This window comes from Mobula birostris, chromosome 32, assembly GCF_030028105.1.
Source record: "Mobula birostris isolate sMobBir1 chromosome 32, sMobBir1.hap1, whole genome shotgun sequence".
NCBI lineage: Eukaryota > Metazoa > Chordata > Chondrichthyes > Myliobatiformes > Myliobatidae > Mobula > Mobula birostris.
Window position 1 is genome coordinate 17,851,085 of NC_092401.1, and position 16,615 is coordinate 17,867,699.

Below are 16,615 nucleotides of genomic sequence, written 5' to 3' on the forward strand. Positions count from 1 at the left end.
GAAACGCAGCATTAAAGCCAGGACAAACAGGCTCCGGGACAGCTTCTTCCATCAGGCCATCAGACTGATTAATTCACGCTGATACAATTGTATTTCTAAGCTATATTTACCGTTCTGTTGTTTATCTTACTGTACATACTATTTATTACAAATTACTATAATTTGCATATTGCACATTCAGACAGACGAAACCCGAAGATTTTTACTCATGTATGTGAAGGATGCAAGAAATAAAATCAATTCAATTCAAAAGAGGAAGTGGTTGAAACAGCTGCATGAGATGCATTTCAGGGACAGATACATGGATGACAATAGTTTAGATATGGGCCAAGTGCCGGGAAATGGTATTAAACTAAAAATACATCTTTATCAGCATGGGTATGTATGGGCCAAAGGGCGTGTTCCTGAATTGTACGATTCCATGGCTCTTGGTGAGCAAACCTGTGCCAATTGGAGTACATTACAGGGAAAATGCAAAACTGGCAGTTTTGGCAGAAAATATGAGATGTGATTAATATAGAGTATGTGTCAGGGAACTATGATTCCACATCTTCAGTACAGTCTATGACATCATCTTATTTAAGATGGAAGTGTTGGAAGCCATTCAGAAGCTTTGTTTTCTGATAAAGCCTGGATGGAATACCCTTTGGAAAAGGAATCGGTAGGCTTCACTGGTGCCTTGAAGAGAGAGTTGTGTGTAAAACATCAAACATTAGAGCCCAGTAAAGGCCCTTCAGCTCACAATGTTGTGCTAACCTTTTAACCTACTCCGAGATCAATCTAACCTTTCCCTTCGACTTAGCCGATTTTTCTATCGTCCATGTGCCTATCCAAGATTCTTAAATGCCCCATACCTCTGCCAACCCTTTCACACACACAACTAAAAAAAAATACCTGATAACTGCCCCATCGCCACATACTTTCCTCCAATCACTTTAAAATCATGCCCCCTGATTAGTTAATTCCACCCTGGAAAAGTGTGTCTGGCTGTCCTCTCAATCTATATACCTCTGATCATCTTGTACATCTCTAAATCACTTCTCATCCCCCTTCACTCCAGAGAGAAAAGCCCTAGCTCATTCCCTTACATGTTCTCTAATCCATTTAGCATCCTGCTAAATCTCCTCTGCACCCGCTCAAACTTTCACATCTTTCCAATATTGAGGAAACCAGAAATGAGCACCATTTCAAGTGTGGTCTAACTGGAGCTTCATAGAGCTACGTTACCTCACAGCTCTTGAACTCAATCCCCTGACTGATGAAGACCAACGCCTTAACAACCCTACCAGCTTGCACGGCAACTGAGGGGTCGATGGATGTGAACCCCAAGATCCCTCTTTTCACCCACACTGTAAGAATCCTGCCTTTAACCTTCGACTTTGAACTTCTGAAGTGAATCACTTCACACTCTTTGGGATTGAACTCTGTCACTTCTAAGCCCAGCCTTGCAACCACAATTCAACCCATCTTCATGTCCTCTGCATACTTACTTGCTCACCTTTTCACTTCCTCATCCAAGCCATTCATAAAAATCAAAGTCCCTGAAAAGATCTCAGTGGAGCACTGGTGATCAACCTCCAGGCAGAATACGCTCCATCTATCACCACCCTCTGCCTCCTACAGGAAAACCATTCCTGAATCGGTTTCCCTGAATCCCATGACTCCTGACATTCTGAATGAGCCCATTCACCTGAATGAGCCTTACCTAGTGCCTTAATAAAACCCATGTACACCACCTCCACTGCTTTACCTTCAATGTGCTTTATCACATCCTCAAATAATTCAGTCAGACTCACAAGGCATGACCTGTCCCTCAAAGCCATGCTGACTATCCCTAAATCAGACCATGCTTCACCAAATGATCAAAAATCCTCCAATAATTTGCTGACCACTGAAGATTTACTGGTCTATAATTCTCAGGGTTATGAGAGGTGCATATTTTCCCCACTGATTCACCAAACCGTTCCCCACATGGAGACTACACTGTTTAAATTACAACAGGCACTGATCAATCTTTCAGACTGGTATGGACACCACTGTTAATTCCCAGCACATTATCTAGTTGGCACTGCTCATGCATCCTGAACAGCCACCTACCTGTATTATGGAAAAGGCCACGAACTATAGTTTGCTTTTCAATTCAACAAGATCACAGTTGATCCAACTAGTCTCACTAACCGGAGTACCTATTTACCCCCCCTGTTTGATCAAGAATCTAACAGCTACTACCCTAAGTAATACTCAGACTGCTTCTACAGTAAGCATTCAACACACAATCCTTGAAGTTTCACCTCATTAGTTTTAAGCTTTATTTTTAAATTCTCTTGGCATCTCAACATTTTCTGTACACCTTTGTGTGATCAGTAAATTTAGCAACCATAGGTGCAGTGCCTCTCTCCAATATCTCTACAAAAAGGCCCCAGAACTGGTTCCCATGATAAAGCAGCTCACCAAACAGGAGACCGATTCACACTTCATTCTGACCCTTCCTGTCACCTCAGCTAATTTACTACTTTTACTACATCTATAAGTGATCACTGCTGAATAATCTATAATATAAACACACAGACCTGTAGATATTTTTAAAAACTGAACTAATTTATTAACCAGCAAACCACGTTTAGGTAGACAGGCAGAAAGAGCAATATACAAATTAAAACAGATTGTATAAAAGCTTCAATTCTTCCAAACAAATTTCAATTCGTGAAACTTTTTAAAAAAGGTTATTGACAAAACAAATCTTAAAAGTCATCTTCCCATCTTGTAGACAGACGACACCGTTCAACTGCAATAAGCTTCCATGGGACGTTTTCATGCCTTGCTGGCACGGACTATCGGCTTTGTTCAACTGAAAGAAAATTAGCATAAACATTCTTAATGAACATACACCAACATACTTAATATCAAACCAGAGAATAAAATCTAATTCACCTCCTGAAAACTATGACCGAGCCAAGAATTCAAAAACCCACTATTTCAATGCTAATGATCAAATATGATCAAGACATGAATCCTTTCAGAGCATATTTTGGGATGGGCACGATATATTAGGAATCGTGACAGTCCTGAATTCAATGCTATACTGTGGTCCTATCCACCTTCACGTGATGTTAGAAATCCCCAAATGGTTTTCAGCTCTCGAGCAACATTAACATGGATAATATAGCCATTGTGTGTGATGTTCCTGTCCCGAGAACTGCTGCATTAATACAGGCCATTCCTTCTAGAGGATTGACTGGCAATGGACAACTTGGCAGTTCATGAACTATTTCGAGACACTACAGAAATTCTCATTACTCAGAAGCTTCAGCTGCTGTGGAACATTACACAGCTTCAGACATCTGAGCAAGGAGACCCCGATCTCAGGCCAACTACTCACTGTCTAGATCTGTTTTACATTTCAAAGTTAATTTAATGATCACCTGGGATAATCACTCTTCCTATTGACCATCTTTAGTTTTCAAATGTCATTGAAAAGCCAAACTCTACCTCAACACCACCTGCCCACTGAAGACAAAATAAACTATTTAAAAAGCTGGGCCTGGCTCACATTCACCACCCACTTTCTCCATCCTGAAACAGGACAGACCTCTACCACTCTACTGTGAAGTTTAGAGATTATAGGGCAGTAGTGAAGGCTTCAATAAATGAATTGAGCTAGAGGCTGGGCTGGATGACATTCATGAAGTGTAAAAGGACAGTTCTGCCGATTTAGGAATGCACACTTTTTAACCTTGCAGAATAAAATTATGAACCCAACAACCTAATGTCTGTTACAAGCATTAGTGCTCCCAGTCCTCTTGGCATGCAGTCTGATCATACACATCTGAAAGTGCATTGAGGAAGCTATGAGAACAAGTCGTGCTGACAGTGGAAGAGAAGTCACTGCAGATGAGTCCCTGGCTACAAACAACACTTAGTGAGTGTGCCTCACACGTAACCACGTTGTCAAAATTGTAGCCTTGGGAAGAGTTACTGCTCTCAAACAGTTGCACAGTACAACCAGGAGGAAGAGCTAAATTTGATGTACCAAATGAGACTAGCACACTGCCAAATATTTACCCACCTGGGAAACAACCATGAAAACTGATGCAGACATGTCTCATATTATACAGAAATCATTTATCGAGCACAGAAATAGGCCTTTCAGCCTATGCTGAACCAAATGCCAATCCAAGTTAGTGCTGCTTGTCCCACTGACTTGATGTGAGAAAAATAACATACAAATTTGTTGGACTTTGCCCTTATTGTAACTTCAGTGCCCCAATTGTGTCCATCACAGTATATTCTTTCCCCAAAACAATTTTGCCTTGCTTCTCTCCAAATCCTTTTAAAGCTCAATATTGTGCAAGGGCAAGCAGAAAAAAAATTGAGGCTTAATACATACTGTAAGTAGAAATGTCGATTTCATCTGGCAGCTCAGCAACATTCACTTCAAATCGATCCTGTACGTCATTCAGAACTTTAGCATCAGTTTCATCAGACACAAAGGTAATGGCCAAACCCTTCGTACCAAATCTACCAGCACGTGCAACCTGCAGAGAGTTTATCAATGTTAATGCTTCACCTATGAAGCCCAACATGAATTTACGTTTTTAAATACACAGAAGAGCACAAACAGAACATACCCTTAAAGATGACAAAGGCAGCAGGATCACTAATCACCATCTCTCCCCCGCTCCTCTAGTCTCTCCTTCCCACAAAGATACTGACTTATCAACCCAGGACACCCCAGACCCAAATTCCAAGATTCTCATGACACCAGTCTCCACTGCACACAACACACTAAGTCCTGAGAAAGAAGTTCTCACACAACTGGAAAGTAAAGGACACTGAGGTTTGAGAGGGGCAACAAGCTTCCTTCCTCTGCCACTTCCTGTCTCATACAGCAGAATCACTACCAGTAACTATACAGCCACAGACTTGCTGGTCAAGTACCAATTCTTCTCCTGGCTCCCCCATAATATTGACACATCTAACACTTTTTGCTTCCAACCACATGCTTTCGCATCTTTGAACCCAAGACAGCCATCAGGTGGATAACAAATACAAAGGGCTGAGCTACATGGAAAATAGTGCAAAATACAGCACAGAAAATGGCTAATGATATAATTTGTAAACAGACATAAACATACAAAGCAACTCATCAGTCTGGGGTTTACTGTGTGGCATTCTCACCCTGTGGAGGTATGTGTCAGAGTCCTCAGGCATGTCATAATTGAAGACAATGTTCACTCGTTCAATGTCCATACCACGGCCAAACAAGTTTGTTGCCACCAAGATACGCCTCTGAAAATCCTTGAACTGCTGATATCGTGACAACCTGCAAATAACAAGATAGGCAAATGGGATGGGGATGAAGAATGGGAAAATAAGCCTCTGAGGCATGTTGACTTCACAAATATTAAATCATCAGAAGAACTAAAGGATAGTTCTGAGCCACCACTCGGCGATACTGACCTCTCCTCCTGTGCCATCCCTCTATGAATGGCGATGGCTGGGAAGTTCTGTTCCACAAGCAGCTGTGCCAATGCCACACAGCGCTGGACTGACTTTACAAAGATCACCACCTGCAAGGAATACCAGCGTTAAATGTGCATCAAGGCCTTGAGGACTATCCTGTTCACAGTACTTTACCACCAAGCTGAATGTTGAGAAAAAAGCAGGTAGGTCCCAACACTATGTACTTCTTTTATACCTAGTGGCAGCATGAGGGAAAAAAAAAAGAGCTCCTACTGAGTGAGAGCTGTGCATGTAAGAATGAGTCACTGCATTAAAACTTAATCTCCTCTTAATAGTAACCAGGCCTGAAGGATGCCACAATCTAAAACTGGCTTCTGGATCAAGACTAATGGACAAAACACTGAACTTCCTACCAACCAGACATTTGGCAAAAGAAAACCTCAGGTATTTAAGGGACCTTTTCTCAGCTTGTTGGTGAGATCATTTATCACCAGTGACGTAATGGGCATTATTTTAAACGAACTGGGCTTTCACCGGTGAAGAAACAGGCCCACGCTGACAGAGCCCAGTATTGATGACCATATCATGAAACTAGAGGTGATGTTAGGAAGCCTTTGCCTTCACAAAACTGCAAACTGGTAACTCTCATGGGTATGGAGAAAAGAATTTCAAAATGCAGATTTACAAATATTAGTTAAATCAAAATAGCAAACAGATGGATTTTAGATTACCCAACATCTCATTGTAGAAAAAAAACAGGTTTAAAAAAACTGACAAATGTTCCTATGAGTTCTTCTGTGCCACTTTTCTGTCCTCTCTTTAAAATATATCAAAACTCTCAGACACTGGGCATCCAAGATCAGACATATAACCACCACCTTCACCAGAGTCAAATTCAAAGCCTTATTAGAAAGAGGCCAAGTTCTGTATGCATCCTCTGAGCAAAGTAAGCTTCCCCAAGTCTCAGCCAGTCCAGAGCATCTCACCTGATTAAATTCCAGGACATCAAGTAAATCAAACAACTTTCGGTTCTTCTCATTGTCCTTTAGTTTAACATAATATTGCTGCAATCCGTGAAGTGTCAGCTTAGTTTCATCGTCAACAAACACCTCCATGGGCTAAAGAGGAAAAAAAACCAGAAAGATGTAACATTTCACATGCAACTTGCTCTACTTCTTGGGAGTATTTACCAATCTGACTTATTAACCAATATTGACAATCCGATGTTATAAATGCAGCCTTCAACTAGCTACCAATATACCCCGATCTCAGGTCAGTGATACTTTCCTGCATCCTTTAATAAGCCAGCCCTGAAAGAATGAAATGTTAAAGCTAGCTCAGCCACAAACAATACTAATGTGACAGCAGTACCAGGGCTGGAATTATTAGTTCAGAAATCAAACGAGGAAAACCCAATCTACCTACTAATTCAGATCTACAACTCCACAGTCCGATAAACAGCTATAATTCCATCTCTACCTGAAGGCCATATTTTACAATGATTAGCATCCCAAGTTCAGCTACAGTCTGCATGTATCTCCTGTCCTGCACCTCAGATTTTCCACACTGGCCACTGCCCCATAATTTCAGTGCTCTAACCCCACCTCCTCTCCATGCACTGTTGTTAAAGCTCAAGTGTCTACTGCAGTGTGCCAACAATGTAAACACTATTTAAAGCACAGCTTTTACCAAAATAGGCAAACTTCATGCACCTGAGTCATCTTCATGAAAATATTTCCAGGTACTGCCAACCCAACAGCTACATTTGCAGCTGCAGCAGATGCTTGGGCATCAACAGGCCCGCCCACCCATACCATCTCCTCCCATAGACCTGCTGCCTTTATAAGAAAAATGGTAAGTATAATAGGGGCTGTTAAAAGCAACAAGGGAGAAAGCTTCTTAAGTTTAAGCATTTTTTTCCAACTCCTCCTAGCAACAAAATTGATGCCAGAGGATTGGAGGACTGCTAATATCACACCACTTTTTAATTTGAAAAAAGAGAGGGAAAGGAGCAAGTCTTCATTTTGATAGTCCAGATGAAACTCCTTGACCAGAATATTTACTGTCCCTTTCCCTCCCCAGATGCTGCCTTACCTGCTGAGTTCCTCCAGCATTTTAACAGGCAAAATGCTGGAGGAACTCAGCAAGCCAGGCAGCATCAAGGAAGGAAAATGAACAGCTAAGACCCTTCATCAGGACTGGAAAACAAGGTCAGTCAGCATGGGTATGTCAAGGCAAGGTCCGAGGGAGCCAACTTTTAAATGATAAAGGGGGCCAATGAGAGCAACATGGCCAGTATTGATCATGGATGATCTTTAGGTTTCTGACAAGACCTTGACAGTCTGCTCAGAAAGTGAAAAACCATATGACACAAGGGAGAATGGCACCTGATCCAATACGGCTCAACAATACATCGGCAGGTGTTTCTGTGAAATGAAAGGTAATACTCGTGGGCTTTGATTTTTATTATGCACCTTAATAATCATTTGGACTTAAATGTATGTGACATATGATAAAGTGTACTTGTATTTGAAATGGCTGTGTTTAAGTGAGGAGGAATGTTTTAGAACTGAAGGTCTGAGCAGTTGGGCTGACAAGTGGCCAACAGAAACCAAATGACTGAAGTGGGAAATATTACACCTGAGACACTGCATAAAGGAACATATAACAGGCAGCACACAGAGGGACTAGGATCAGAGAAGGGAGGTGAAGAATGCCGCTTGCAACCTTCTAAGGCATTTGTAAATGTACAAAGTTACAAGATTTGTATCAATTTCTACACTACACTAACACAAAAATAAAGCCCAACTTCTCAAAGCAGACCACAAACTTATTCCCAGTCGAAGATGCAAACTTGGAACAAGAAATAGACTGCTCAATGCTTAGCTCACTGAAATTCGTAGTTACACAGCACAGAAAAAGGCCTGACTCACCCATCTTCCCAAGATAGCCACCTATAGTGTTGGGGCCGCTTCTTTTTACATTGTACATCAACGATTTGGATTATGGAATAGATGGCTTTGTGGCTAAGTTTGCTGACGATACGAAGAAAGGTGGAGGGGCCGGTAGTGCTGAGGAAACGGAGAGTCTGCAGAGAGACTTGGATAGATTGGAAGAATGGGCAGAGAAGTGGCAAATGAAGTACAATGTTGGAAAGTGTATGGTTATGCACTTTGGCAGAAAAAATAAACGGGCAGACTATTATTTAAATGGGGAAAGAATTCAAAGTTCTGAGATGCAACGGGACTTGGGAGTCCTCGTACAGGATTCCCTTAAAGTTAACCTCCAGGTTGAGTCGGTAGTGAAGAAGGCGAATGCAATGTTGGCATTCATTTCTAGAGGAATAGAGTACAGGAGCAGGGATGTGATGTTGAGGCTCTATAAGGCGCTGGTGAGACCTCACTTGGAGTACTGTGGGCAGTTTTGGTCTCCTTATTTAAGAAAGGATGTGCTGACGTTGGAGAGGGTACAGAGAAGATTCACTAGAATGAGTCCGAGAATGAGAGGGTTAACATATGAGGAACGTTTGTCCACTCTTGGACTGTATTCCTTGGAGTTTAGAAGAATGAGGGGAGACCTCATAGAAATATTTCGAATGTTAAAAGGCATGGACAGAGTGGATGTGGCAAAGTTGTTTCCCATGATTGGGGAGTCTAGTACGAGAGGGCATGACTTCGGGATTGAAGGGCGCCCTTTCAGAACAGAAATGCGAAAAAAATTTTTTAGTCAGAGGGTGGTGAATCTATGGAATTTGTTGCCACAGGCAGCAGTGGAGGCCAAGTCATTGGGTGTATTTAAGGCAGAGATTGATAGGTACCTGAGTAGCCAGGGCATCAAAAGTTATGGTGAGAAGGCGGGGCAGTGGGACTAAATAGGATAAAATGGATCAGCTCATGATAAAATGGCGGAGCAGACTAGATGGGCCAAATGGCCTACTTCTGCTCCTTTGTCTTATGGTCTATATTACCCTCTAAACCTTTTCTATTTTGTGTCTCTGTCCAAATGTACCCACTTCTACCAAATCCCATCAGCTCAGTCCTTGTATCAACCACCCATTGAGTGGAAAAAGTTGCCACTTGATTCCACTTTAAAATCTTTCCTCTCTCACTTTAAACCTATGCCCTCAAATTTTAGACAGTCTTACCTTGGAATAAAGGCTGTGGCTATCTACCCTTCATAATTTTATAAACCTCTATTCAGTGACTCCTCAACTGCCAATCCAGCAGGGAAATCAATCCCAATCGGTCTTTTTTTCTTTTTATCTCTTTTTAACTCAACCCTCCAGCCCTGGCTAGATTCTTGTGAATCTTTTCTGCATCCTTACGTCACGCCCTACCTACTGTGTGGCAATCTGAACTGCATACAATGCTCCAAGTTTGGCCTAATCAATGATCTGTACAACTGCATCACGTCTCAGCTTCTTGGCCAACAAAAACAAGGACATCATATACCTCTCCACCACTTAGTCTACCTGTGCTGGAACTATGCACTTGTATCCTAATATCTGTTTAGTAGCACTCCCAAGGTCCCACCACTCTCCATGTATTCCCTGAATTGGCTTAACTTGCCAAACTGCACACTTAACATTCCACTGCCCACTTCCTCAGTCGATCTAGATCTTGTTACCTTCGGCAAACTTCTTCACCACCCACCCCACTTGCATTCGCTTCTAAATCATTAACGCAGATGAACATTAATGATTTAGAACATCAAAGGCCTTGCTGAAGTCCATGTTAACACCCACCACACTGACTTTGTCAAATTACTTGATCACTAAAGACTGTCAATGTTGTCACAGTCTTACCCAAAAAATATCCAGCTAGAATTTCAAATAACCATGCAAGGAACAGTCCACTCGCAAATTTAAAATTTCCAACTCACTGGAAGATGTGTCTATTTTCACTTAAGCACTATAGTTAGAAAGGTTTTTTAAATGAATTGTTTGAACATTAAAACCTATTTCACAATTAACTTCGTAACGAATGTTTGATATATAATCTAGCAAAGCCTTCAAGTTACACACACCCCATCAGTGGCATGAATTTCAAAATGCTGGCATAGGTCTCCGTAATGTGGAACCATGAATTTTAATCTCAGGCCATCTGCCACTAGATGAGCAGAAATATATACATGCACATCATTTAAAACTGCCAGCAAAAAGAACCTCACCCTCCCAATTACTGACTGCATTTCCAGACAAACTACTCATACCAGGGCTCCCCATGCTATGAGGTTGCTGGTATCATGCGAGTCAAATTACCAACACCCATCATAAGTAACTGTCCATGAGTTGTCATTCCTTTCCACCCACCTTCCCCTTTTAAAGCTGGAACTACTGGTCTAGTGCAGCATTGTTTGGTACTTGTGGTAAGTGCAAATCTGAGAGTGTAAGCCAATATGCAAATGCTATCTATATTCTATCAGTGGACTTCAACTAAAACCAGAGATACAACAGAATAACCAAGTTAAAACCAAGCAAAGCACAAGCAGATGGATAGCAATAGCAAAATATCAATAGCCAACTGAAAAAGACTACATCCAATATTCTGTAACCAGCTGTAAGAAGGCAGTCATAACACTGCTGTTCATAAATTGTGTAGTATAATTAAGATCCTACTACTAACACACCATAAAATCATTCAGCTTACTCATGATGAGTGGCCGTGATGAGGGCATGAACATTTGCTTCACATGAAACAGCTCCAGCAGCACCAAATTCGGGTAAAAACACAATATAGGCAGATACCAAAGAAACAGAGGCAGACCAAAAGATCTCATACTGAAAAAACTAAAATGCAAACAGAATGAAGCGCAGTAAAAAGCTATAAAGGTCATGCAGACCATGACAGGTGGACTATAGAGGACAGATGCAAGGCAACCTGACAAACACAGAAAGGAACAAATCTAGCAAGCTGTTGTGGTGAAATGCATTAAGTTAGCAGAAAGGAACTTTGAAATGCAGATAAATATTTGGAAAATGGGAAACATAGAGGTGTAAGCCAAATTTTCTTCATTGATTTTACACCAAACTTCTCAAACCAGCTTGTGTTCTTACATGCGAGATTAAGGATGGCCATTTTCAACAAAAGTAAAATAGAAGATGGACAAATGTAAGGCACACAGTAATAGTTACGTAACGTGATTTATGGATAAGCCCTCCCAACCCTTCAAGCCACACTGCACAGCAACCCACCGATTTAACCCTAGCCTAACCATGGGACAATTTACCATGACCAATTAACCTACCAACTGGTACATCTTTGGACCGTGGGTAGAAACCAGAGCACCCGGAGGAAACCCATGCAGTCACGGGAAGAACTCCTTACAGGCGGTGTTGGGAAATGAAATTGGATCGCACTGTATCGTAAAGCATTGTGCTAATCATGTTATCGCGCCGCCCTGTTAAAAATAACAAGGTTGGAAGAATTTCATTCTTTTGTGCTTAGATACAAAATTTATCAATTTACTGCACAATATCCAGTCTTTGGTTTGACAAAAATTTACCTCTTTTTTTGCACTATCCTCTGGATTTCTTTACAACAAAATCAATTTGGCACCCAGTAACGGGCATAAAAATGCTGGTCAAATCAAGTTAGAAATTAATACACTGGGTTCACAAAAATCTTTAGCTTTAACCACAAGTACCAAACAACCCATATTCAACTCATGGAAACCTGAACTCCAAAATCCCACTTTATATGTAGCATGCTGTCACAATACCACATTCCAAATGTAAAGCCCACTGGCCAATCAGCCATTCAAGGCACATGACATAATTAAGCTGCTTTATGGTTTTAAAATCTGCTTTCATTGATTGCAGGAGTCTGCAATTATGCCAACAGTCACTTCATTACAGTGTGTTGCATACAAACCATTCCACATTAAGAAATGGAACTTTGTAAAGCTGTGTTGAAGGTGGTGGAGTCCTCTTGCAGCCATCCTTGACCGTTGCAGGTCTCAAGGTCAGCAGCACAATGGATGAACCAGTCCATTGGATAGATAACATGATTAACCACCAGCGGCTACCGTTTGCGCTGGCCACCAATCGCACCCTAGCGATAAAGGAATATCTTCTTCCATTCGACGACGGCAGGTATCACTTCTGAAGATACTAAAATTACATCTCTCTTCAGAATATATAAAACCAGGGCATTGACCAACTTTTTTTAAAAATCTGCTTCACCCCAAACATGCTGGTCTTCTGGAGGCTGCAGATAAACAGGATATTGCTACAGCACTAAACTAGAACTTGTGACCAAGAGCACCATCTTCCAGACAATGCAACTAACTGCTGACTGAGTGGTGTGAGCATGGCTGTGATGGAACACCTTTCAACTGCACTATCGTTTAGTGATTTTTATCAGGAAGAATGAGCTAATGTGATGGCTTCACTGTCTGCACCCGAAACCGTTGATCTTCCGGAAATCGCAACTAACTTCTGTGGAAAGTTGTGGGAAGCCTGCATAACTAAACTTGGCTGAGTATAACTCTACTAGTTATTAACAGACTGAAATATGGCTGAGTCTGTCACAAAAACATGCTTTTGATCTCTCCCACCATGAGCATTTCTGGAGATACATGGGAAGGGCATAAGCTTGAGGCCCCTTAGCCTAAACTGTGCTATCTACAGCTAGTTGGTGAAAACGAAATCTTGCAAAGGGTACAACTGTGTGGCGTTCAGCTTCAAGGAGGAGCACCGTGCCGTTCCATTCCATTCCAGATTAGGCCTTGCTTGACTCTTAGGAATACAAGCAACTTTGATGGTGGCTCATCAAAAACTTGAGGGTAGTGGTAAGAAAGATGAATAATTACATCCTGCATGAACTTGCGGCAGACGGGACGGATCTCCTTGCTTAGGGTGGCGCTGAACATCATAACCTGCTTTTCATGAGGAGTTAGACGGAAAATATCCTGGACATCTCTACGCATGTCTGCAAACAAACAAGAGCAAAAATGTCAATGTCTGCAACACAATGCTCCTACAGCAAAGCTAAGAACACCATTAATCAGTCAACCTGTATATTAATGGAAGCTTCAGGCAAGAAGTTGTTACACTCAATCTACATAAACATACAAGTTAATCCATGATTGATTTGGACAAAGTCAAAAAAAAAATGCCTTAATTCTGAAATTCCAATCTCAGCTGATTTCTGACGAAGGTCATCATGCATGTAGAATCTGAATTAGGGGCAGACAGGTAAAGGCAGGTGCTATTTCTCTGGGATCCCAGTCTGGTGAATCTCTTTTGGTTCGTATGTTCTGCTTTAAGGGGACAAAAATTATACACTATTCCAGGTGTGGCCCCACCAAGATCCTGTACAATGGTCACAAAATATTTCTATTCTCCAATCCCTATGCTGTTGAGGCCAAAATACCACAACTTCACTCATTTGCAGTTTCTCTCCATTTAGATAATAATCCACCCACTGTTTCCCCTTGCCAAAGTACATGACAACACTTATCCATAATAAACCCTATCTATAGTTTTCATCCAATAATTCAGTCTACGTACAGTATCTTGTTACCTTCTGGGTTACTAATGTCAACTGAAATCAGTCAATGGCCAAGAACTGATCCCTGAGGCACTCCACTGAAAGGGATGCACTAAGCCTGAAAAAGTCCTATTTATTACAACCACTTACCACATGACAAGCAGTTTATAATCCATGCTAAGCTGTTCCTGCTATGGGGAGAGACTGAGATGCATTAAAACTAGGAGTACCTGTAAGGTCAGATTTAGGGCAAACTGCACAGATGGAGAGGAGATCTGAAAGGAACAATTATCACCTACAGAATGGCAAGTACCTGAAATACACTGCCTAATGGAGTACAGAAGCAGAGTCTCTGACAGCATTAAGGCTATGTCTAAGAACAGTAGGCTGGAAAATGTAATTATGAATGGGTGCCAATGGGCCGAGCTACCTGCTTCCATGCTCTATGACTCCTATGCCCTCTTCTGATACGATGGACTCTTAAGTCACATTAACAGCTTCCAAAACGTGGCACCTTGTCAAATATCTTTTGACTGTGTCTACCAACACTATCACATCCTCAAAGAATTCAAACTACCATTTGATTATATCCAAATTTGCTGATGATTTCTCCTTTATTGACTCTGAATTTGAAAGTCCTGGAGTGAAAGAAGCTTCCCTCAGTTCCAGAGTTGCACCATATCTTGAGATCATGAGTGACAGATTCTAAAGCCAAGAAAATGCCTTCCAAAAATCAGTAAGACTACCAATATTTTTTTAAAAGAACACCATTCCATAATCTGCATCCGTTCCCACTGCATACAATATTCCAGGAATCACTTCATATCAATATACTCACTGAAGTTTTTAAACATCTGCCCTTGTATATTACTTCACTTGTAACTCTTCCTAGATACAATAACATGTCTCCTCCAGTTAGTTAAAATTACGTAATGCTTCCAGGGGTGTTCCTTTCCTGAAGAGAACTCATTTTTAGATAGAAAACAGGCGCAGATCATTGCCTAATTATTGTCCTTATTAATCCAAACCTAATCAACCTAATCAAGAGGTGACTCCCAAACAACAGAACAAAGCTAAAAAGAAATGGACGACGGAAGAAATTCTGAATCTTATGGAACAAAAAAATGTAAGGAAAACGAAAAAGCCTATGTATCCTTGCATGCACAAATAACAACCAAGTGCAAGGAAGCAACAGAAAAGTGGCTTAAGGACAAATGTGAGTGAATAGAACAATTGCAGAAGACCAACAGCAAACGTAGGCACGACGAGATCAAAGAGGTCACAAATCGGAAGAAAAGCGGGGCAACAACAGTATGTATAAAAGCAAAAGACGGATCTACAATTATGGAAAAAGGAAAAATAATGCAAAGGTGGTCAGAATACATCAAAGACCTATATGATGACAAAGACCAAGAGGACAACTTTGATATTGGCAACGAGGGCCCAGCAATACTGAAAGAAGTGGAACGTGCTATGAAGAAAATGCAAAAGAGGAAATCATCAGGACCAGATAACATTCCAGTTGAACTGTATGAGGCGCTAGAAAATTTTGGTGTAGAGAAATTAATCTTATTGAATAGAATATACAAGTGGCAAAGTATCAGAAGATCTTTTAAAGACAGTATTCATTGCACTGCCAAAGAAACCAGATGCAATAGAATGTGGACAACACAGAACAATTAGTTTAATGAGCCACCTCAAAAATTCTACTTAAAATCATCATGCTCAGAATAAGAAATAAAATTAAACCAGAGATCGGTGAAGAACAGTGCGGCTTTGTCAAAGGCAAGGGAACATCAAACACCGCTTATATTCTCAGGAATATTATCGAAAGGTCAATAGAAGTACAACAAGACCTATACTTCTGTTTCATTGACTACACAAAAGCCTTTGACACAGTGAAACACCAAGTCATCACGAAAATTCTTCGAGATATTAATATCGACAGAAAAGATCTAAGAATAATCAGGAATCTCTACTGGCAACAAAGTGCAGCCATACGGATAGACAACGAGATTGGTGAACATCAGCCAATAAAGCGATGAGTCAGACAGGGTTGTGTTCTGTCACCAGACCTGTTCTCCCTGTACAGTGAGAACATCATGAGAACCATACAAGACCCACCTGGAATAAGTATAGGAGGATACAATATCAACAACCTCTGCTATGCGGATGATACAGTACTGACAGCAAACAGTGAAGTAAATTTACAGAAACTGGTATCTACCATCAACCCAGAGAGCGAAAGACTTGGCCTAACCTTAAACAAAAGGAAAACTGAAGTAATGGTAATATCAATGAAACCTGATATCCCAAACTGTAGGATCGTACTGGGAAATGAAATCCTGAAACAAGTTCACAACTTCAAGTACCTCGGATCATGGGTAACATCTGATGGCAAATGCGAAACAGACATAAAAGCAAGAATAACCATGGCAAGAACAGCATTTACAGAAATGAGGAACATCCTAATGAACAAGAAAATAGCAATTGACATCCGCATTAGATCTCTCAGCTGCTACATTCTTCCTATATGGCTGCGAGTCATGGACCATCACAAATGCAATGGAAAAAAGAATCAATGCAGCGGAGATGTGGTTCCTCAGAAGAATGCTATGCATATCATATACAGACAGGATAACCAACGAAGAAGTTCTACA

The 16,615-nt window shown here is 41.0% G+C and overlaps 1 protein-coding gene across 2 annotated transcripts in view; it reads right to left on the reverse strand.

Annotated features, from left to right (window-relative positions):
- Positions 1–2,577: 2,577 nt before the first annotated feature.
- LOC140191285 (spliceosome RNA helicase DDX39B-like) overlaps positions 2,578–16,615 on the reverse strand; it is a 29,612-nt gene continuing 15,574 nt past the window's right edge. For both annotated transcript variants that reach the window (XM_072248556.1, XM_072248555.1), the window contains exons 6-11: positions 13,276–13,394; positions 6,450–6,581; positions 5,461–5,570; positions 5,179–5,323; positions 4,388–4,535; positions 2,578–2,848 (exon numbers count right to left, since the gene is read on the reverse strand). In XM_072248556.1, coding sequence (XP_072104657.1) covers positions 2,832–2,848; positions 4,388–4,535; positions 5,179–5,323; positions 5,461–5,570; positions 6,450–6,581; positions 13,276–13,394 — 671 coding nt within the window. In that variant the 3' untranslated portion in view covers positions 2,578–2,831. The remainder of the gene's footprint in view (positions 2,849–4,387; positions 4,536–5,178; positions 5,324–5,460; positions 5,571–6,449; positions 6,582–13,275; positions 13,395–16,615) is intronic.